General features: G+C 40.8%; 1 protein-coding gene across 1 annotated transcript in view; it reads left to right on the top strand.

Moving 5' to 3' along the window:
• Positions 1-5,523: 5,523 nt before the first annotated feature.
• The window catches only part of BCHE (butyrylcholinesterase), a 105,723-nt gene continuing 88,802 nt past the window's right edge, over positions 5,524-22,444 (top strand). The window contains exons 1-2 of the mRNA XM_038749856.1: positions 5,524-5,618; positions 14,739-16,263. Of these exons, the coding sequence (XP_038605784.1) occupies positions 14,747-16,263 (1,517 nt within the window). The 5' untranslated portion in view covers positions 5,524-5,618; positions 14,739-14,746. The remainder of the gene's footprint in view (positions 5,619-14,738; positions 16,264-22,444) is intronic.

The raw sequence follows: 22,444 nt of genomic DNA on the forward strand, positions 1-22,444 counted from the left end.
TGAATCATTCTATACACAAAATACAAGTTGTTTCAATGATAGAAAGGGAGGGGAGGGGAGAGAGTCTGCCTTTACTTACAAGGCAGAGAGAATAGAAATGCTCTCTTGAACTGCTATTGGATTGGGTTTATCACAAACCCCTTTGGAGTTCAGTGACACACAGTGGGAACCGTCTGATGTATTTTCCAGCTCTGGATCCTTTCTCCATCACCTCTCCTGACACTCAATGCACTTTCAGCCTTGTTTGGCCTCAGACAATGTGCCCATTGTGAGAACTTGGAAGACCTCCCATTCCTTTCCTACCTTTTGAATCTCTGATGCCTCTGGAGCCGTGCTTCTGGATCCCTGAGCACTCTGGCCACTCACTGCAGACAGGGAAAAGCTGGGGTCAATAAGGACCAAAACAGGACAGTGGTCTCTTCCTTCTTCATGTCTAGGCCCACCAGGGTCTCCTTTAGTTCATGGTATTTGGTAAGCATGTTCTATGCATTCTTCACTATGCTAAGTGCTGGGGTAGTAGTATAAGTTAATCAGGTCAAACTTGGAGCTCACAGTCTAAGTAGAGGGAGAACAAGCACTGAATCCCCATTTTACAGATAAGGAAACTAAGGCACAGAGAAGTTAAGTGATTTGTCCAAAGTCAAACAGCAGGCAAGTGGCAGAACCTGGATTAGAACCCAGGTCCTCTGACTCATTCATTCATTCAATCGTATTTATTGAGAGCTTACTGTGTGCAGAGCACTGTACTAAGCGCTTGGGAAGTACAAGACTCCCAAGTGCTATTCATGTGCCTCATTCTTGTGTCTTTCTCCACCAAATTCTCATTCACACCTTCTCCCTCCCTCCCCCTCTACATTTAGCAGACTGCAGTACTCAGCAATCAATCAATAAATCTTATTTATTGAGTACTTACTGTGTGTACAGCACTGTACTGATTGGGACAGTATAACATAACATTATAACAGATACAATTCCTTGCCCATATTGAATTTACAGTCTAGCGGGAACTTACCATGGTAAATGCTTGGGAGAGTTCAACACAGTATGGTTAATAGGAAAAACCCCTGCTCTCTCCTTATCTTCAACATCTTTTAGAAATCACAGCTTCTCCAGAAGGCCTTCCCTGTTTATTTTCTTCTCTCCTCACCCTATTTCCCCACATTCATTTATTCAATCATATTTATTGAGCACTTACTGTGTGCAGAGCACTGTACTAAATGCTTGGGAAGTACAAGTAGGCAACATATAGAGACGGTCCCTACCCACCAGCGGGCTCACAGTCTAGAAGGGGGAGACAGACAACAAAACAAAACATATTAACAAAATAAAATAAATAGAATAAATATGTACAAGTAAAATAAATAAATACAGTAATAAATATCACCTAATCACTAAGGTATTCAGCTCACCCATAGCCCCAAGTAGGACTTTTGTACATATTCTTAAACTCTGCTGCTTCCCCTAGCTGTAATTTATTTTAGTCTCTGCCTCTCTCACTTATGTGTAAATTCCTACAGCATAGGTATCAATGCCACTAACCCAATTGTACACTCCCAGGCTCCCATTATAGTGCTGTGCACAGAATGAAGGTTCAGTAAAAATTATTAATTGAATGATTGATCAGTGGCTTATTAGAATTTCACAAAGGCACTATTCACCATTTGAGTCTGTTACTTCAAGTCCCATCTGCAGGAATCCCAGATATCATAAGGAAAAGCAGTGTTGCCTAGTTGATAGAGTACGGTCCTGGGGGTCAGAAAGACCTGGGTTCTAATCCCGGCTCTGCCCCTGCTGTGTGATCTTGGGCAGGTGACTTTACTTCTCTGAGCCTCAGTTACCTTGTCTGTAAAATGGGGATTAAGATCGTGAGCCCCATGTGGGACAGGGACTGTGTCCAACCTGATTATCGTGTAGCTACACCAACACTTAGATCAGTGCCTGGCACAAAATAAGCACTTAATACTATAAAAAAGAAGGAACCAATCAAATGCCAAAATTGATTTCAATTTATGAATCATATCTATTGAGCACTCACTGTGTGCTGAGCATTTTACTAAGCGCATAGGAGAGTACAATGCAACAGAGTTGGTAAATCACCACTCTTCAGTTCATCTGTGCTAAATCACAATGGAATATACTTGTACATATTTACTATTCTATTTATTTTGTCAATGATGTGCATCTAGCTTTACTTCTATTTACTGTGATGACTTGACACCTGACCACATGTTTTGTTTTTTTGTCTGTCTCCCCCTTCTAGACTGTGAGCCCGTTGTTGGGAAGGGACCGTTTCTATATGTTGCCAACTTGTATTTCCCAGGCGCTTAGTACAGTGCTCTGCACACAGTAAGCACTCAATAAATATGATTGAATGAATGAATGAATGAATGAATGAATACTGAGGCTAATGACTCAATTAAAGACTGATGCTATTTGCAGACAGGTTCCATAACATTACTTTCAATCTGGAGCTGGATTTTTCTTGTGTAGACAAAGGCCACTATGCGTATGCACTGTACATTAGATTGTGAGCCCCATGTGGGACAGGGACTGTACCCGACAGGATTATCATCTTGTATCTACCCTAGCGCTTAGCAGAGTGGTTGGCCCATTTTTTTAATTTTTTTAATGGCATTTATTAAGCGCTTACTATGTGCAAAGCACTATTCTAAGCACTGAAGCACTGTCCTAAGCGCTGTTGAAATGCTTAACAAATACTTTCGTTTTTACATTGCCAAGAGACTCTTGGGATATCTAGGGAAAAATTATACAAGGGCACAAAGTTACAATAAATCAAGACCATAGCAATGAGCAAGACCTGTGTAATTAAGAAGAGATTCAGATTAAGAACAATTTAGCATCGACTGTTAAATGACGACCACATAAATGACTTGAATGTCTAAGTCAAACCCCTGCTTGCGTAAAAAATAGGTACTTGGTTGCTTGTACTGAACCTGATCCAGAAATTGAGTAATTTGAATGAAGTCCACTAATGTCAAATAGGGGGAGAAACATACACCTAACTCTATCAATAACTGAGGTAATGCAGTTTTTCTGGGCAAAAAATTATGAACACCTGCAAAGAGACACAACAGTATAGCAAGATGGTCCATGGCCTAAAAGAGAGTTACAGAATCACTGCTGTTTCTGGACTTGAGTACAGTGGTTCCACTGACTTTCAAGTTACATCAGGTAAATTAATACAGAATCTGTGTAAAACATGCATTTTTATGAAAGTTTTAACTATAATTCTAAATTTCCCCTACCACATCATTTTATGTGGTTATGTCAATAGTCATATAGAGTGGCTCTCTCATAAGAATGAACACACACAGCAGATCAGAACAGTAACTCAAAAGAAATAGAAACTGCTTTAAACATAATTACAGACACAGCTGCTTCAGAAACATTTAGTCAAAAGTTGAGTTAAATTAATCGGCCTGGGATGTCAGCTTTTCATTTTGTATGTTAGGGCAGCTTGGAATGGGGTTCCTAGAGGGGCAGCAAGACTAAGGGAAAAGAAATAACTGCCCCACATTCGTATTGGGCAGAGGAGATGAGCACTTTCACAAGTGGAGCCAGGGAGGTGGATGGACGTTCAGGGATACAAAATAGGATCTAGACTGTAACCTCCTTGAGGGGAGGGATTTTGTTTACCAACCTGTATTGTGTTTTACTGTGGGCTCTGTTCATAGTAAGTGCACAATAAATACCACAGAATGATTACAGGTGAACCTATAGACACATGAATCTGGGAGTTAGACACAGACACAGACATACAGTGGGGAGGAGGAACACAGCATACATAGTACCAGAAGTAGCACAGCCTAGAGTTACGGGTGTGTCATGGAGTCAGAGGACCTGGGTTCTAATCCTCACTCTGCCATTGTCTGAAGTTTAACTTTGTAGAAGTCACTTAATGACTCGTCTCATCATCTGTAAATTGGCGATCAGTTCTCCCTTCTACTATGGGGCCTGTGTCTGCCCTCATTAACTTGCATGCACCCCAGCATTTAGAACAGTACTCGACCCGTAATAAGCACTTAAAAATATTATTTATTATTATTATTATTATTATTATTCAGCATCTAGAAAATGTTACTTATTCTTATTAGACATCTAGAAAATGTGATTTATTATTTTTAGTATTATTCAACATCTAGAAAATGTTTGGGGTTTGGCTAGGAGCAGATGACCTTCTGGGACTGAAGCCCTGCAGTACCTGGTGCTACCAAATCCCCTTTGGAGTTAGTGTTGGGCAGGCTCCCGAAAGCCTGCTCCCAGATCAAGAAACACCCATATCCCACAGAGACAAGCGTGAGGCACTGTCTGGGACATCCTCTCCCTGCAGAGACTGGGGACAGTGGGTTCTGTGCCAGGGTCATGGAAAAGGATGAGAGAGCCAGTGTCAGGAATTCCTATCATAGCTCTTCTCCTCACTATCAACTGTTCACTTGGCTGTGTACTCGCTAGGCACTTTAATACACACCCAGCCCCCAAAAGCTCATATAAATATCCTTCCGCTCTACTGTTCCCCCATCTGTAATTTATTTTAATGTCTGCCTTCTCCTGTGGACTGTAAGGTCTCTGTGAGTAGGAATCAGTGATTATCAACTCTACTGTATTGTAATCAACCACGCATTTAATACAGTGTTCCCCTCACAGTAAGCACCTCAGTAAATGCCACAGATTAATTTACTGGCTGATCCCCCACCATTTTATTGAAAGGGGTGGGCAACCCAAAAGATCAGTAAATGGTGCCATTGGAGATAATAATAATAATACTATAGTGGTGTTTGTTATCAACTGTCTACGTGTCAAGCACTTTACTGAGCATCTGAGTCTATCTAATATCAGCAGAGCTCCTTGAGTTGGCACCCCTAAATTGGTAAAAATAATTTTTGCTTTTGCAACGACCGGGTAATTTAGGAATATGTGGTTTTAACCGTTTTGAGGGTCAGAAGTGCATGAACTTGCCAAATAGAGCGAAGTGACTGTGGTGTAGACATGGAAATAGAAAAGAAAGATGCCTTCAAGGAAAGAGACACTAATGAGAATGCTGTTAACCTAATTGATTTTAAAAATTTTCCATGCTCATATCTCCCTAAGATATTATTCTTCAGCCTTCTCATTTGAGCAAACCAGATGGCTAGCACTGATTGCACTGAGGTGACAAATCCCGTTATTTCTTCGAGAAACCTTTTAGAGATTTAAACTTTGACAACAAGCATCGGGAGGACTGATATTCTACGACAGGTAAAATTAAGAGCTTTGATATCTTGATGGACTGTTGTTGATTATAAAATTGCAATCCTTTGTTTAAAAAGATTCCATTTCCCTTTTCAAATAGGTTACAAAGCTTTTTTTTTAAGTCATCTGTGACTGAATCATGACTGCAATCAAGCCACTAGCCCCTGAACAGATGTCAGACACTAAAGACTGCTTCCAGATCAAGTTGCTGTTGCCAAGTCTCGCGAGCTTTGTGTCAGTAACAGTTGATTATAATATCAGTGCTGTCCAATTTACAGGCTAAAGGCAGCAGCTGCATACAGCATCTCACAGAAGTATTAAGTGATCTTGACTCCTTAAAACTTGTCATCTTTCTAATAGTAAGTGAGGTAAGTAATTCTGCATTCCATTTTCGAGTCCAAAGTGCAGTTACAGTTCAGCTTGATCTGTGTAGGGATTGTTCTTCTGCTAAAATGTTATGCTTTGCCCATTTGTTGCTCTGTTGGGGATATTCAGTGTAGTCTGCAAATGGAACTAATGGAGCCAGCAGGCAGGCATGTGTAACAGACCACGCTATTATTCGGGGATTCTTCACTGAGTAAAATGAACTGTGCTAGAAAAAAATGCATTGACTCAAGCTTTTTTTTTTCTTTTTTCCATTCATAAAGAGATTACATAGAAGGGTTGGGAAACATTTATTGACTAGACAAGATTTTTAAGGAGATATTCAGCGATCTAAATTGTGTTGCTTCATTAAATGTGAAACTAAAAAAAAAAAACACGTTTGAGTCACATAGACTGGCTCAATTTTAACTTCATTTCATGAAGGAAGACCGTTTAGCAAAGTTTAAAACGCCTTTTGTTGATACTCTTACCCTCTCATTAAGCACGAAAAACAGATTACTACACTTCATAAATGTGAGCTCAACCTTTTGAAGCTAATCAATATTTTGTGTAATGGTATTGACACCATTTGAGCATTATTAATCCTGCATTTTATTAAAAGAATCGAATAACTGATTAAATGCTACAAAAGTATCTGAATAGTTGAATGAAAGTTTTGCAGGAATACAATTTGAAAGTATTGTAATGACAAGTTTCACTTGGGGTTACAACTTTAACACGTCATGGGTCCCTAAAATCTATTATCCCAATCAGAAATCAATATATCTTTGCTAACTGTGGAGGTTTGATTTGTCTAGGTGAGACTGTAAAATAATAATAATGAAGCCAATTGAGAGTATACCTATGTCCTGAGCATATGCTAATTCTTAAGAAAGACATAGGATAATCAGTCAGACCAAACACTGTTTTTGTCCTATCTAGATTTCACCATCTAAGAATGGGAAGTGTACAGGATAATTGAGCTAGTGCTAGAAATACTATTTATACAATGTATTAATTTCTATAATATTTTAAAATCTGCCTTTAAGAATCAAAATGAGAAGAATAAAAACGTCCGAGGCAAGGTACTCATAATCTAATTGTAATCGAAATAAAAAATTATTCATTTAGGTTTACAAAGTTCTGCCTTGTGCTCTTGATTTTTCTCCTTTCTGAATTGGACTGTATCATTGTAATGCTAATTTTATGGTCATTTCACTTCCTCTACGATTATACAAAAGTACAGTCACTCCAAATCCATTATCAAACTTTCAGACACTAGATTAAGCCTTAAAAATGAAATTAAATATTTCTCAAGTTCTTTCAATCAGTACTGCATCATTTCAAAAATTTTGTTTGCTTTTGCAAACAAATTATTTTTGAAAGTAGTTGATTCCATATGCTCTAAAGAACTTTAGACAGCTGACATCTCCATGCTAAGTTTTTTTTTTTTCCACCAACTAAATATCCAATGTGCAAGAATCTGTTTCCTGGGAGCTTCTACTTGGCTAATCACCCAACTATCCTAATCTCAGATTACAGGGTGCCACCAACCCACATCTGTATACAAAATCACTTAACATCTCCCAAGTTGGAGATCGATTTGAAGTCATTCTAGGAGATTAATTTGGCAAATCACTCCAGTGTGGGCCAACCACTCCCATTCTGGAAATTTCTGAGACATTCAGAAATGAATTGAGGAGTCCGCAGGAGGGTAAAATGGGACAAAAGACACCCACGGGCCCCCAGACAGAGTCAACATAGCTCAAATCAGATACTCTTTGTATCTGGGGCAGTGTAGAGACCTTCCACAGACCTTGGGGTTGATAGTTTATATCAGCGTAGTTGACTGAGCTGATGAACCCACATAAGGAGATTCACAGAGCCGGCAGCACTTGAAAACCATGGAGGACGAGTTAGGCAATCTTCAGTGTTGACATCAGGCCCTCCTCTCTTTGCTGAAGTTTACTTGAGTAGAGGTCAAATGAGGGCCAAATTTAGTTTCAGGGAACACTCAAGAACCCTCCTAAACTACATAGCAATTGTACCATTTTGCACGCTTTGAAGTAACTGCATTTTAAAGCATCAGTATGCCTGCTCCGAAAAGGTCATTAAGTGGACTAAAATGAGAATTTTCTTCCCACACGCCTGAAAACACTGGAATTCATTTTCAATGGGCGGGAATAATGAGATGTAATGTGATTTCAAAGAAATAATGAAAATTCATTATTTGACCTCACTCGAAATTGTGTTGTGGTAGCAGCCTGTATTTGCTCATATTAGCATCAAATCAGCCTGCATTGAAATAGTCACCTGTTTACATAATAATAATAATAATAATAATAATAATAATAATGGCATTTGTTAAGCACTTACTATGTGCGAAGCACTGTTCTAAGCGCTGGAGGGGATACAAGATGATCAGGTTGTCCCACGTGGGGCTCACAGTCAATCTCCATTTTACAGATGAGGTAACTGAGGCTCAGAGAAGTTAAGTGACTCGCCCAAGGTCACACAGCAGACATGTGGTGGAGCCAGGACTCGAACCCATGACCTCTGACTCCAAAGCCCGGAGCGCTTTCCACTGAGCCACGCTGCTTCTCTACCCAGATTTACATAATCTGGGTGAACAACAGTTAATATTTAGGAAGTACCAATGAACACTACAACTATTTTAACTCTTTGTCATAGAAATACAGCTTGAAATTGCAATAGAGATTAGCCTGAGTTTTTGTTAGGACAAATCATAGACTGTTTAGAGTTACACTGTCCCAGGAGCAACCAAATTTCAAGAGGAAGAGAAATCAAGCTTTCTATGTTTTCAAGTCATTATTGTTTTAAATCAGTATGGACAAAACTGTTTTGCTTTATTTTTGTGATTTTTTGTATAACCAAATGTTAGCTTATTTGATCACTTAGACATGTCTTTTGCTTTATTTTATCCAGGATAAAACCAAGTTTACTTTTTATGCAATTGTTATTCCATTAGCAGTCAAAGCAAAAGTGCAATTTAGAAGACAGTGTTAGATTCCCAAAATTTCCAAACCAGCACCTATTTAAATGTTATGGAGGAGTTTTGAAAAGCATAGTTTTAGGATAATGATAATACCTATCGTATTTACTAAGTACTTACTATGAGAAAAGCACTGTGCTAAACACTAGGGAAAATAAAAATCAGAACAAATATAGTCCCTGTACAACATGCAGATAACAGTCTAAGAAAGAGGGAACCCATGTGTTTTGTCCCCATTTTTCAGAGAAGGAAAGTGAAGTACACAGAAGTTGGGGAAATTGTCCAAGTTCACACAACGAGAAAGTGATGGACTTGGGATTAGAACTCAGCTCCCTAATACCCAGTTTTGTGCTCACTAGTGATGATCCAAGAAATGACTACGGCGTCCTATGTGAAGGAACTGCCTCCCTAGCTATGCTTTTAGTAGCATGTAAGTATTATACTATTAAAAGAGTACTTGTCTTTGTGAGACATATACTACCTTAAAGGAAATAGGGAGATAGACTGAAACCATACAACCTAATAAATATTAAGTGACCTTCAGCAATTATGTATTATTTCAAATGCTGCCTGATGAATTTCAGGTTAGTGAACACAAACTCATCCTATTGTGTGATTGAATAAGTACATTTAAAGATGAAGAGAGGTAATGTGGTTAGGCTGTCCACCATGCAGGACACACTAGTTGTTTCTTGGATGAGAAGACTATTGATGGCAGTCCCCCTAATTGGGTTATTTTACCCGCCACCTCCCTGGTATTGTGAGGTGTGTATAAAGCAGGAGTTGGGGATGAGGGCTCAACAGGAAGCCTATAAATGAACTAATATGGTGCTCAAGATGGCAGTGGACATATTGCAACTATCCTTAGGTCTATGGAATAATAATAATAATTATGGTATTTGTTAAGTGATTAAGCTACTGATGCTTGTTTACTTGTTTTAATGTCTGTCTCCCCGCATCTAGACTGTGAGCCGGTTGTTGGGTAGGGATCGTCTCTATTTGTTGCCAGATTGTACTTTCCAAGTGCTTAGTATAGTGCCCTGCATATAGTAAGCACTCAATAAATGCAGTTGAATGAATGAATGAATGGAGGCCTTTCCCCTCCTCCCCCTCTGCCCCACCTTACTTCCTTCCCCTCCCCACAGCACCTGTATATATGTATATATGTTTGTATGTATTTATTACTCTATTTATTTATTTTATTTGTACATATTTATTCTATTTATTTTATTTTGTTAATATGCTTTGTTTTGTTCTGTCTCCCCCTTCTAGACTGTGAGCCCACTGTTGGGTAGGGAGGGACCATCTCTATATGTTGCCAACTTTTACTTCCCAAGCGCTTAGTACAGTGCTCTGTACACAGTAAGTGCTCAATAAATATGATTGAATGAATGAATGAATGAATACTATGTGCCAAGCACTGTTCTAAGCACTGGTGCAGATACAAGTTGATCAGGTTGCCCGACATGGGACTCACAGTCTTAATCCCCATTTTACAGATAAGGTAATTGAGACACAGAGAAGTGAAGCAACTTGACCAAGGTCACACAGCAGACGAGTGGCGGAGCCGGGATTAGAACCCATGACCTTCTGACTCCCAATCCCATGCTCTTTCCACTAGGCTTTAAAGCATAGCATCAGCATGATGCTTTAACCCCTTTGCAGCCGCAGCAGGAGTCAGATTTATGAGTGCCCATTTGGTATAGAGCAATCAATCAATGGTGTGTGTTAAAAAGAATGGCATATGTTAGCATGTACTCTGTGCAAAGAACTGTAATAAGCACTATGGTAGTTACCGGATAATCAAGCCGAGCATTGTCTTTGTCCCACACTGGACTCGTAGTCTTAGAAGGAGGGAGAACAGGTATTGAATTATCATCTTACAGATGAGGAAAGTGAGCAAAGTTAATGAGTTGCCCAAGGTCACACAGCAGCCAGGTGGAGAAGCTGGGATTAGATTCCAGGTCCTCTGATTTCCAAGCTTGTACTCTTTCCATTCATTCATTCAATCATATTTATTGAGCGCTTATTTTGTGCAGAGCACTGTACTAAGCCATTTTATTGAATGTTTACTGTACGTAGAGCACAGTACTAAGCACTTGGGAGAGAACAATATAGTTGATAGACATGATCCATGTTCTCAAGAAGTTTACACTATAGTGAAGAGTTTATGATCTAGAAACACCTGTAGTTAGGAAGTAAAGGATGAAGGAATGACATGTCTCCTCCCCAGAAGTAACTCATAAGCTAATGGGAGAGAGAAACATAAAAATACAGGAGTAGCCAAGGTAAATAATGAATGTACAATTGAATAAACATATCTATAAGTTTTGAGGATAGGTATAATAATGAAGATGGCATTTGTTAAGTGCTTACTATGTGCAAAGCACTTCTAAGGGCTGGGGGAGATACAAGGTGATCAGGTTGTCCCACATGGGGCTCACAGTCTTAATCCCCATTTTACAGATGAGGTAACTGAGGCTCAGAGAAGTTAAGTGACTTGCCCAAGGTCACACAGCAGACATGTGGCGGAGCTGGAATTAGAACCCATGACCTCTGACTCCCAAGCTTGTGCTCTTTCCACTGAGCCACGCTTATGAATAAGTTCATAAAGGCTAGACTTGACTGATGGGTTTGCATAGCACAGCATCCTGAAAATTAAATCAGGTTTTCACACTCTCAATCAAGCTCTCTCCCCACTGCCTATCCTTGCTCCTCTCCCACTACATCCCAGCCAAACCTTTTCACTCCCGTAACACTAACCGACTTACTCTGCTTCACTTTCAATATTCTCTATTGAACTCTGGCTCATGTCTGTCCTTTGGTCTGGAACTCCTTTCCCCTTTATATTGGTCTAAAATACTGCCATTCAAGTCAATGACCAATTTTCATTTCTCCACCTTATTCTCCCTCCTTTCAGTGGCAACTATTCACTTGTCTGTAACCGCTATGCAATTCGACATTCATCCCTACCCCACCCCTCTACACCCTGTTGCTTTCCCTATGTGTAATTTATTTTGTTCGTTTTCCCCACAAGATTGTAAGTTACTTTCATTCAATCAATCATATTTATTGAGCACTTACTGTGTGCAGAGCACTGTACTAAGTGCTTGGGAAGTACAAGTTGGCAACATAAAGAGACGGTCCCTACCCAACAACAGGCTCCTATCAACTCTATTGTAGTCTCCTAAGAATGTAATACGGTCCTCTGCACATACTAAGCACTCAATAAATGCCATTGATTGATTAATATTCATTTCCAGAGAGAGAAATAAGCCAGCTCTCCCAAATAGGAAAATTGAATTAACTAAATTTTAGGAAATAATGCAAGCCTATCTTTAATTAGTCAAACTGATTGGGAATATATTAATTTTATTTGCAGAAAGTTCAACACACTGCTATTTGTTCTATTAAATGTTTGCTGCTTCTTGGTGAATTACTATTTTAATTAATTCTGTTTTATTACTGCTGGAACTGTGTTCCGGGAATGCATGGTAGTTATAAAAATGTGAATAATATTACCGCAAAAAGGTATTAGCACCTTTACAAACCTGAATGTCTTTTTCAGAATAAAAATCAGTGTTGTAAGTATAGTGTTAACAGTCTTCTAGACTGTGAGCCTGCTGTTGGGTAGGGACCATCTCTATATGTTGCCAACTTGTACTTCCCAAGCGCTTAGTACAGTGCTCTGCACACAGTAAGTGCTCAATAAAAACGATTGAATGAATGAACGAACTGGAAATGTTTTTATGAATCTCTATGGCCCTGATAATTGCTTGTGTTGGGCGTGATATGTAGAAAAAAGTGATTTTTTTTATTGAATTACTGTGCTCTGAATAATTTTTTCATAGTATAACAAAGTTCGCTTTATGCTTCTAAGGAAGATCTGTTCCCCCAGTCTGTCAGAAATCATCTCCTGAACATTCTATACTGATCGAGTAAATACATTGGTCAGAGTATGTAGTTGCATGCTTCTTCTGGCCATATAAATTGGGACTGTAGTTGAAATAATGTACTGCTTAAAAGTCTATCTCCTTTACCCTAAAATGATCATATTTTCTCAAAATCAATGGAGAAAGGCGTTGGGAACTCCAAGCAGCAGTTCTGATAGGCCAGGTTTGTCAGGGACATTAGGGGAAGTCAGGAAAGGGAAACAGAAAGACTCAAGGTCCCGTCTGGCCCATCGATGGAGTTGCATCTCAAAGGGAAAAAAAATCCCTTCATCTTGAACTGATTGAACATCTTGAACTAATTGAACATCTTGAACTGAATCAATCTCTGCTTTAGGAATTTCCCAGGGAAATATCTCTTGCATCCTTCCTCATTCTAGCCCTTTTCACTTCACGTCCCACACTCTGATTCCCAAGCTCTGCCCCCATTTTCACACTCCCCCTTACTTTCAATATACTTTTGTTGCTTTTAATATATAGTGTCCCATTATCTCTGACTCAAGTGGACTCACTGTTCCTGCTTCCGCACTGGGAACCCCCAAGGCCTCCTGTGTAGCTGCCAAGTCAGGGGACTCTGGGCCCAACCTTCCTCTTCATTACCACCTGGGAGGCCTCAGGGGTTCCCAGATTGGAAGCAGGAACAGTGAGTCCACTTGAGTCAGAGATAATAGGACACTGTATATTAAAAGAAACAAAAGTACATTGAAAGTCCAAACCTCCAGCTCCAGTCCAAACCTAGTCTCCAACTTTGAGAATTTCAGGTGTCAGATCCTCATCCAGGGCAGTCACTGTGGGGTCCATTGCATTGACGTTTTGGAGGGGAAAATGGAGGCTATAGGATGGACTTGGAATGGAGTATGGCACAAGGGGATTGGAAAGGGGTCAAAGTTCCAGAAGAGTGGTCAGCAAAGTCCAAAGTTTGCACAACCCCAGGGATGAAAAGGAAAAGGTGCGGTGTGTATGGGGTTAGGGCACGGCTCTTGCACAGTTCCAACAGGTTGTTTAAGGCCCTTCCTTTAAACCCCAGTAAGATTTCTACAAACCCATACTGTGGGCTTTGCAGTTTTTCTTTCTCTATCCTCTGTGGTTTAGTGGCCTGCCAAGACTACACCACACAGGATAGTGAGGAAAAGAACAGTCCAGGAACACAGCAGTCAGACCCACCCAGATCTAGAATCTTGGTCAATTTTGCTTCTACTACTTTTAGGATCTGATATTTCTTGTGTATGTATCAGTTCTTAAATTTTGTCTATATTAAGCTAGCTAGTTTTCATTACTTAGGATATGGCCACTTTAGATTCCTTTCAATCTCCCAATCCTGTAACTATCACAGAAGTGAAACAAAATATTCCCAGCAGAGGCGCTTTGTCTTTATGAGCAATATCTAAATGAATCAGGGCAATTTCTCATTCAGGAATCATGAATCTCCAAATGAATCAGATCTATAGAAATCATCAACTCCATCTACCGCACAAGCTTGGAAACAGTTTTACCTGCAGGCAGCTTTTTCCTGATTTGGGATTCATTGAGAAGTGACATGGCCTAGTAGAAAGAGAATGGGCCTGAGTGTCAGAGGATCTGATTTCTAATCCTGGCTCTACCATTTGCCATTTGTGTGACCTTAGGAAAGTCATTAAAACTTCTCCGTGCCTCACTTCAACTGCAAAACAGAGATTCAATATCTGTCCTCCCTCCTACTTAGACTGCCCCATCTGGGACTTGATTATCTTGTATCTACCCCAGCCTTTATTTCAGTGCTTGGCAAATATTACGCACTTAACAAATGCCACAAGTATTATTAGTGTTATATTACATCATTTCATTGACTCAACTCATGGATGGGAATCCATGTTAGAGTCAGGGCATTTGGGAGAGTCTCAAAATTGCCCTGCATTACTTGACCAGAATGATATAACCCTCCTACTTCCTGGAGAAGTGTAAGCAAGCAGGCATTACTATTTTCCTTAGAAACTGAACAATTGAGCTAGCTCCCCTTTCCATTTCAGAATGGGGTCTCGAGGGTTGGACATTCAGGTTGGTGGAAACTTCATTTTCAGTAATTTGGGATAAATAATAAAACCTCAGCTTAAGAATCGATTTCACAGTAGGGACCAATCCTACTAACTGCTTGCTGCTAAACTTCCTTATTTATTGTATTTCAGGATTCAGAATGTGGAGCACTGGAACTAGTGTGCCCTGCCAATTTCTTACGTGGTTTCTTCTATCCTGTATGTTGGTCAGTAAGTCATTCATGGAAGAGGACTTTGTCATTACAACAAAGAAAGGCAAAGTCATAGGGATGCCCTTGCCAGTCCTCGGTGGTACCGTAAAAGCATTTCTTGGAATTCCTTATGGAGAGCCACCTCTTGGTAGACTTCGATTCAAAAAACCACAACCCCGAAACAGATGGTCCGATACTTGGGATGCCACAAATTATTCCAATTCTTGCTATCAGAATGTAGACCAAAGTTTCCCTGGATTTCCTGGATCAGAAATGTGGAATCCAAATACTAATCTTAGTGAAGACTGTTTGTACCTTAATGTGTGGATTCCTTCCCCCAAACCCAAAAACGCTACTGTCATGGTATGGATCTATGGGGGTGGCTTTCAGTCTGGAACGTCGTCTTTACATGTGTATGATGGCAAGTTTTTGGCTCGGGTTGAAAGAGTCATTGTAGTTTCAATGAACTACAGAGTAGGTGCCCTGGGATACTTGGCTTTACCAGGAAATCCTGATGCCCCTGGGAATGTAGGATTGTTTGATCAGCAGTTAGCACTAAAGTGGGTCCAGGAAAATATAGCAGCCTTTGGTGGCAACCCGAAAAGTGTAACTCTCTTTGGAGAGAGTGCTGGGGCAGCTTCCGTCAACTTCCATATTCTTTCTCCAAAAAGTCATCCACTCTTCACCAGAGCCATTCTACAAAGTGGATCGTCTAATGCCCCCTGGGCTGCAATATCTCCCGCCGAGGCGAAGAACAGGACATTGACTTTAGCCAAATTTCTCCATTGCTCCAGCGACAATGAGACTCAACTGATCAAATGTCTTCAAGATAAACACCCTCAGGAAATCCTTGAAAATGAAGTCTTGGTTCTGGAATATGATTCTTTGCTAAAAATGTACTTTTCTCCAACAGTGGATGGTGATTTTCTCACTGAGATGCCAGACATACTGATCCAGAGGGGACATTTTAAGCAGACGCAGATTCTAGTGGGCGTGAACAAAGATGAAGGGACAGCATTTCTGGTATATGGGGCACCTGGTTTCAGCAAAGATAATGAAAGTATGATAAGTAAAAAAGAATTTCAAGAAGGTTTAAAACTGTCTTTCCCGGGAGTAAGTGAACTTGGATTGGAGTCGGTTTTCTTCCACTACACAGATTGGGTGGATGAGCAGAAACCAGAAAATTACCGGGTCGCCATGGGTGACATCATTGGCGATTACAACATCATATGTCCTGTGATGGAGTTCAGCAAAAGGTTCTCAGATTTTGGCAACAATGTCTTTTTCTACTACTTTGATCATCGATCCTCAAAGTTGGCTTGGCCAGAATGGATGGGAGTTATGCATGGCTATGAAATCGAGTTTGTATTTGGATTACCCCTGGAAAGAAGAGTTAATTATACTAAAGCAGAGGAAATTCTAAGTAGATCCATTATGAGATACTGGGCAAGTTTTGCAAAAACCGGGTAAGATCCATTTGTTTATGTCATTTGTCTGGGCATCCAAATGAGTTCAGAAAAAGAGACAAATGTTTAATTTTGCATGAACTCTTTCTGAGGATAGATTGATAGATATTCTCGATCAGCTGATTTTCCCATAAATCATATTATTTTAAATGTAGCTGTATTTATTGACTATGATGAAACACGACGTGCTCCCTTAAGGTGATCATCTGTTTTCATTAGTTCCAAAGTATAATGCATCATTTTAAACCCCCAAAACAGCTGTTTCATAAAACGGCAACTGCGTACTTTAGGTGTCAGTGGTATTTGTGTATTATGAAGATAAGTAAAAGTAATCCGGATACCAAATCTATATCCAAATTTAAACAGTAGGGGTTTTTTGTTTATTTGTTTTTTTAACAGATGCCTGGTTAACCACTGAAGATGTTTTCTCTTAATTTTGAGTGTGGAGGCAAACTAGGGAGACAACTTCCTGGAAGGCAAAGCAATCGATTAATTAATTAGGAAGATAATTTCAGAAAGACAGAGAGAGCCCAAGAAAAGAGCTCTGATGATTGGGGGGCATTGACTTTAGAGATGCAGAACTCTTCTGGTTTTAGTTCTAGCTCACAAATCAGTCAATCATATTTATTGAGCACTTGTATGTGCAAAGCATTGTACTGACCATTTATTCATTCAATCGTATTTGAGCACTTACTGTGTGCAGAGCACTATACTAAGTGCTTGGTAAGCACTTGGAAGAGTACAATGTAACAGAGGTGTTTGTGAGCCCATTGTTGGAAAGGGACCGTCTCTATATGTTGCCTACTTGTGCTTCCCAAGTGCTTAGTACAATGCTCTGCACACAGTAAGTTCTCAAGAAATACCATTGAATGAATGAATGAAAGGTGGTAGACACGTTGCCTACCCACAACGAGCTTACATCCTAGAAGGAAAGACAGCTATTAAAATGAACTAAGGATATGTACCTAAGTGCTATGGGGCTGAGGGTGAATAAACAGTAAAAATCCAAGTGTAAGGGCAATGCAGAAGTGAGAGGGAATAGGTTCCTTCTCATAGCCCTTTTCTAGCTATCTTTCCCCAGTAAATGGATCAGTGGAATTTATTGAGTTGTTATTGTGTGCAGGGCACTGTACTGAGCCCTTGGGAGAGTACAATAGAGTTGACAAACAGGATCCTTGCTCTCAAGGAGCTTAATCTCTAGGCAGTCTTCTACTCTTTTCACTTTATGTCCTGTCTTTGGGAGAGATAATCCACTCTAAGATTTCAACTTATTTCTCTATTTCACTGATGCCTAAGTCCACATCTCCAGTCCTGCCCGCTCACCTGCTCTACCGTCTGGGAATTTTTTTCATGACTTTGCAATCTCAACTTCTGGGTGATATGCTGGCATCTAAACAATGTAAATGAAATGGAAATCTTTATACCCTCTTCAAATAATAATAATAATAATGATACTAATAATAATTTTGGTATTTGTTAAGTGCTGTTCTAAGCACTGGGGAAGATACAAGGTGATCAGGTTGTCCCATGTGGGGCTCACAATATTAATCCCCATTTTACAGATGTGGTAACTGAGGCACAGAGAAGATAAGTGACTTGCCCAAAGTCACACAGCTGACAAGCGGCAGAGCCAGGATTCGAACCCATGACCTCTGACTCCCAAGCCCGTGAATCCTAACATCCCCAACACTGTCAATTACTCCTATTTATTGAGCACCTACTCTGTGCATACCACTGTATTATTCATTCAGTCAATCGTACTTATTAAGCACTTGCTGTGTGCTGAGCACAGTACTAAGTGCTTAGCAATAATGAGTGACATTTCCTGCTCACAATGAGCTCACGGTCTAGAGGGATAATAATGATAATAATTTGGTATTTGTTAAGCACTTAGTACGTGCCAGAGACTGTATTACGTGGAGCTCAGAGTCTCAATCTCCATTTTACAGTTGAGGTAACTGAGGCATGGGGAAATGAAGTGATATGCCCAAATCCACACAGCAGACAAGTGGCAGAGCTGGGATTAGAACCCATAACCTTCTGACGCCCAGGCCCATGCTCTATTTTTACCACTCTATTTGTAAACATAAAAGATGCTTACAGACTAAGAAAGACAATTGGCAAGGGCCGTATCATTGTTTTTATTCAGTACTTCAAGAGCCTAACAAATTGCACTGCACAAACTGGATGTTCAATAAATGCTGCTGCTAATAATATTACTGTTACTACTGGGGTGTGGTGAAAGGAGAAAATGGATAATCAGGATGAGGAGAGCTGATTGAATGCTTGATATCTTATAATCGGTGTTTATACTTGTTGAAGGGAGGAATGAGTTAACTCGTTGAGGGTTTTTACTGGGGATATGTGTGCAGAACAACATTTTAGCGAAATGATACAGGCAGCTGAGTGAGGAATGGATTGAAGAGGGGGTTGCCTAGAGGAAGGGAGGTCTGGAATGAGGTTTTTGCAGGAGTTAAGCCTTGGAATGGCTAGTGCTTGGCCAGGCATGATGACCGGAAGGGACAGACCCTGAAAATGTTGTGAAGGAAAAACTGACAGTATTTGGCAACTGGCCGAATACAGAGTTTGAAAGAGGAAATCATCATAGCCTAGTGGATAGAGCATGGGCCTAAGAGTCCTAAGGATGTGAGCTCTAATCCCAGCTCTGTCTGGTACCTGCTGTGAGACTATGGGCAAATCTCTTCTTTGGGCCTCAGTTACCTCATCTGTAAAGTGGAGTTTGAAACTGTGAGCCTTATGTGGAACAAGGACTGTGCCCAACCCAATTATCTTGTATCCCACCCCAGCGTTTAGTACAGTGTCTAGTACATAGTAAGTGCTTATCAAATGCCACTATTATTGAGAGGGAAGGAGAAATCAACATTACCAATTTCTTTGTTCCATAAACCTGCAACTTGGTATCGTCACTGAATAATTCTCTTTTTATTTCCTTCCAAGTTCAGTCTTTCTTTATGCCCTACCAGTTCTTCCTTCAAAATGTCATAGCTCTATGTCTGGTCTGCATCCTAGCAACTATCACCTTGCTAACCATTCTCATTCACCTCCAAATAATAATGATGGTATTTATTAAGCTTACTTTGTATCTGCTAAGCACAGGGGCAGATACAAAATAATCAGGCCACTCACAGTCCCTGGCACAGTTTAAGAAGGAGAGAGGGGTCACAAGTTTTTAATCCCCATTTTACACATGAGAAAACTGAGGCACGAGAAGCAGCATGGCTCAGTGGAAAGAGCACTGGCTTTGGAGTCAGAGGTCATGGGTTCAAATCGCAGCTCTACCACTTGTCAGCTGTGTGACTTTGGGCAAGTCACTAAACTGCTCTGTGCCTTAGTTACCTCATCTGTAAAATGGGGATTAAGACTGTGAGCCCCCCGTGAGACAACCTGATCACCTTGTAACTTCCCCAGCACTTAGAACAGTGCTTTGCACATAGTAAGCCTAAATAAATGTCATTAAAAAAAAAACGTTGCTGTCAGAGGTCACATAGCAGTCCAGTAGCTGAAGTGGATTAGAGTATTGTTCTCTTAATACTCACACTGTTTTACCAGGAACTCCATCCCCACTTAATAATAGTAATGATAATAATTATGGTATTTGTTGAGTACTTACTTTGTGTCAGGCACTATACTTGGCACTGGGGTAGAAACAAGCAAATAGGGTTGGACACAGTCCCTCTCCCATGTGGAGCTCACAGTCTCTCCCCATCCTTAAATCCCCTTCGAATCCCACTTCCTACAGCAAACTCTCCCTTTTCAATTTTGCCTCAACCTGAACCATATCATACTTTCCATCAACTCAATACTTGAATTTAAAGAAGCAGTGTGACTCAGTGGAAAGAGCCCAGGCTTGGGAGTCAGGTCACGGGTTCTAATCTTGGCTCTGCCACTTGTCAGCTGTGTGACTTGGGCAAGGCACTAAACTTCTTTGTGCCTCGGTTAACTCATCTATAAAATGGGGATTAAGACTGTGAGCCCCACATGGGACAACCTAATTACCTTGTATCCTCTCCCCAGCACTTAGAACAATGCTTGGCACATAGTAAGCGCTTAACAAATGCTATCATTATCAATTTACATTCTCCTTTTCAATCATGTATATTTGCCTGATGAATCTCTTTTGATCACTCTTGCTGTAAATAGGCTCTAAAGGGGTAGTATACGTGTCAGTTAATCTGCACTCCTCAAGCACTCAGCACAGTGCAAACTGAAATGAATGGGTGCTCAGTAAATTTTATTACTACTCTCTTATTCCCAGTCCCATGCTTCTCCATCTAGGCCATGCTGCCCTCTGGGTCTACTCAGATATCCTCTTCCTCATCTCCCTACCTGCAATATTTCCCCTTTTTCCATTTTAAAAGCTCCGCATATAGATTTTTAAAAGGCAACTGTAACTTATCAATTCTCTCCTCTCTATTGATTGTCCTATCAATCAAATTTGAGTACTTACTATGTGCAGAGCACTCTACTAAGCACTTGGGAGAGTACACTATAACAGAGTTAGTATATATGTTCCCTTCTCACAATGAGCTTAAAGTCTACAGGGGAATCCTATAAAAGAAATTTTCCTTACTTGGTGGTGGGGGAGAGGGGAGAGGGGAAAGGGGAGAGGGGGGGGCGAGGGGAGAGGGAGCTATATTTAAAGACAAGAACCTAGTCCAGGGACAATGAAAGGCAAAGATTTCATTGCTCCATAGATAAGAGGAGGTTAGGTGAAAAGGATACCTCTCTCAAGGTTGGCAGGTGAAACTAGACACTAGCCACAGTATGACTAACAAACAGCCCTAGATCACCTCCAAAGTACACTTCATTCACTCCTGTGCATGAGCTGCAGAATGCTGCTGGTGGAAATCCAGATAAGAGACTGACTTTGTCCATCTCAACTTCATTGTTGACTACTTTAATTCTGCCTTCTCCTCTGCTGGCAATATGATTTGTCCATCCTCATTTATTCCAATGTCCACTGCCCTTGCCAGTTGTTTCAGAGATTTAATTACCTCCTCAGAACCCCTGCCCTCCCACCCCCTACCCCCATCTGGCCCCTAATGACTTGTCCACAAGCTTCATTGATAAAAAAGGAAACCATTAGGTGGGATCTCTCTAAAAATCTCTTCTGCACCTCTCCAGCCCCTCCCTCCTCCTGCCCCTTCTTCATCTCTCCCATCATTCCCAGCAGCATCTTAAATGATCTCCCACTTCCTCTCAATCTACCCTTTCCACCTGCACCTGTGACCCCATCCCTTGCATCTTATTGAAATACTCACCCCCTCCTTTCTTCCATCTGTGACCACCATCTTCAACTGTTCACTTTCCAATGGTTTCTTTCCCACTGTTTTTAAATACGCACATTTATCACATATCTTAAAAACCCTCCCTTGACCCCATGGCTCCCTTCAGTTATCACCCCATATACCTCTAGCACTCCTCTCCAAACTCCTTGAGCGAACTGTCTACACCTGCTGCCTCCGTTTCCTCTCCTCCAGTTCTTTCCATGACCCCTTCCGATCTGGCCACTTCATTCCATGGAAACTGCCCTCGCAAAGGTTAGCAATGATCTCCTTCTTGCCAAATCCAACAGCCTCCTCCTCAACCTCTCAGTGGCCTTTGACATTGTGAACCATGCCTTTCTCCTGGTAATGTTAACCAACCTTGGCTTCACTGTTCTCTCCTGATCTCCTCCTGTTGTTCTGTCTCATACTTTTTTACAGGCTCCTCTGCCTCCCACCCACCGAGGGAGTCCCTCAAGGCTCAGTTCTCGGTCTCCTTAGAGAACTAATTCACTCACATGGTTTCAACCCCCATCTCTATGGGGATGATTCCAAATCCACATCTCCAGTTCTGATCACTCTCCTTTTGTGCAGCCTTGCATTTCCTCCTGCTTTCAGGATATCTCTTCTTGATTGTCCCACCACCACTTTGAACTTAAACACATTCAAAGCAGAACTCCTTAGCTTCCCATGGAAACCCTGTTGTCTCCATGTCTTTCCCATCAGACTATGAGCTCAATGTGGGACAGGGACTGTGTACAACCCAATTACCTGGTACCTACCCCAGTGCTTAGTACAGTGCCTGGCCCATAGAATAAGCACTTAAATACCACAGTTAAACAAATACCACTATAGACAGCACCATCCTCCCTATCCTGGCTCCGCCACTGGTCAGC

Source organism: Tachyglossus aculeatus, chromosome 1, assembly GCF_015852505.1.
Source record: "Tachyglossus aculeatus isolate mTacAcu1 chromosome 1, mTacAcu1.pri, whole genome shotgun sequence".
NCBI lineage: Eukaryota > Metazoa > Chordata > Mammalia > Monotremata > Tachyglossidae > Tachyglossus > Tachyglossus aculeatus.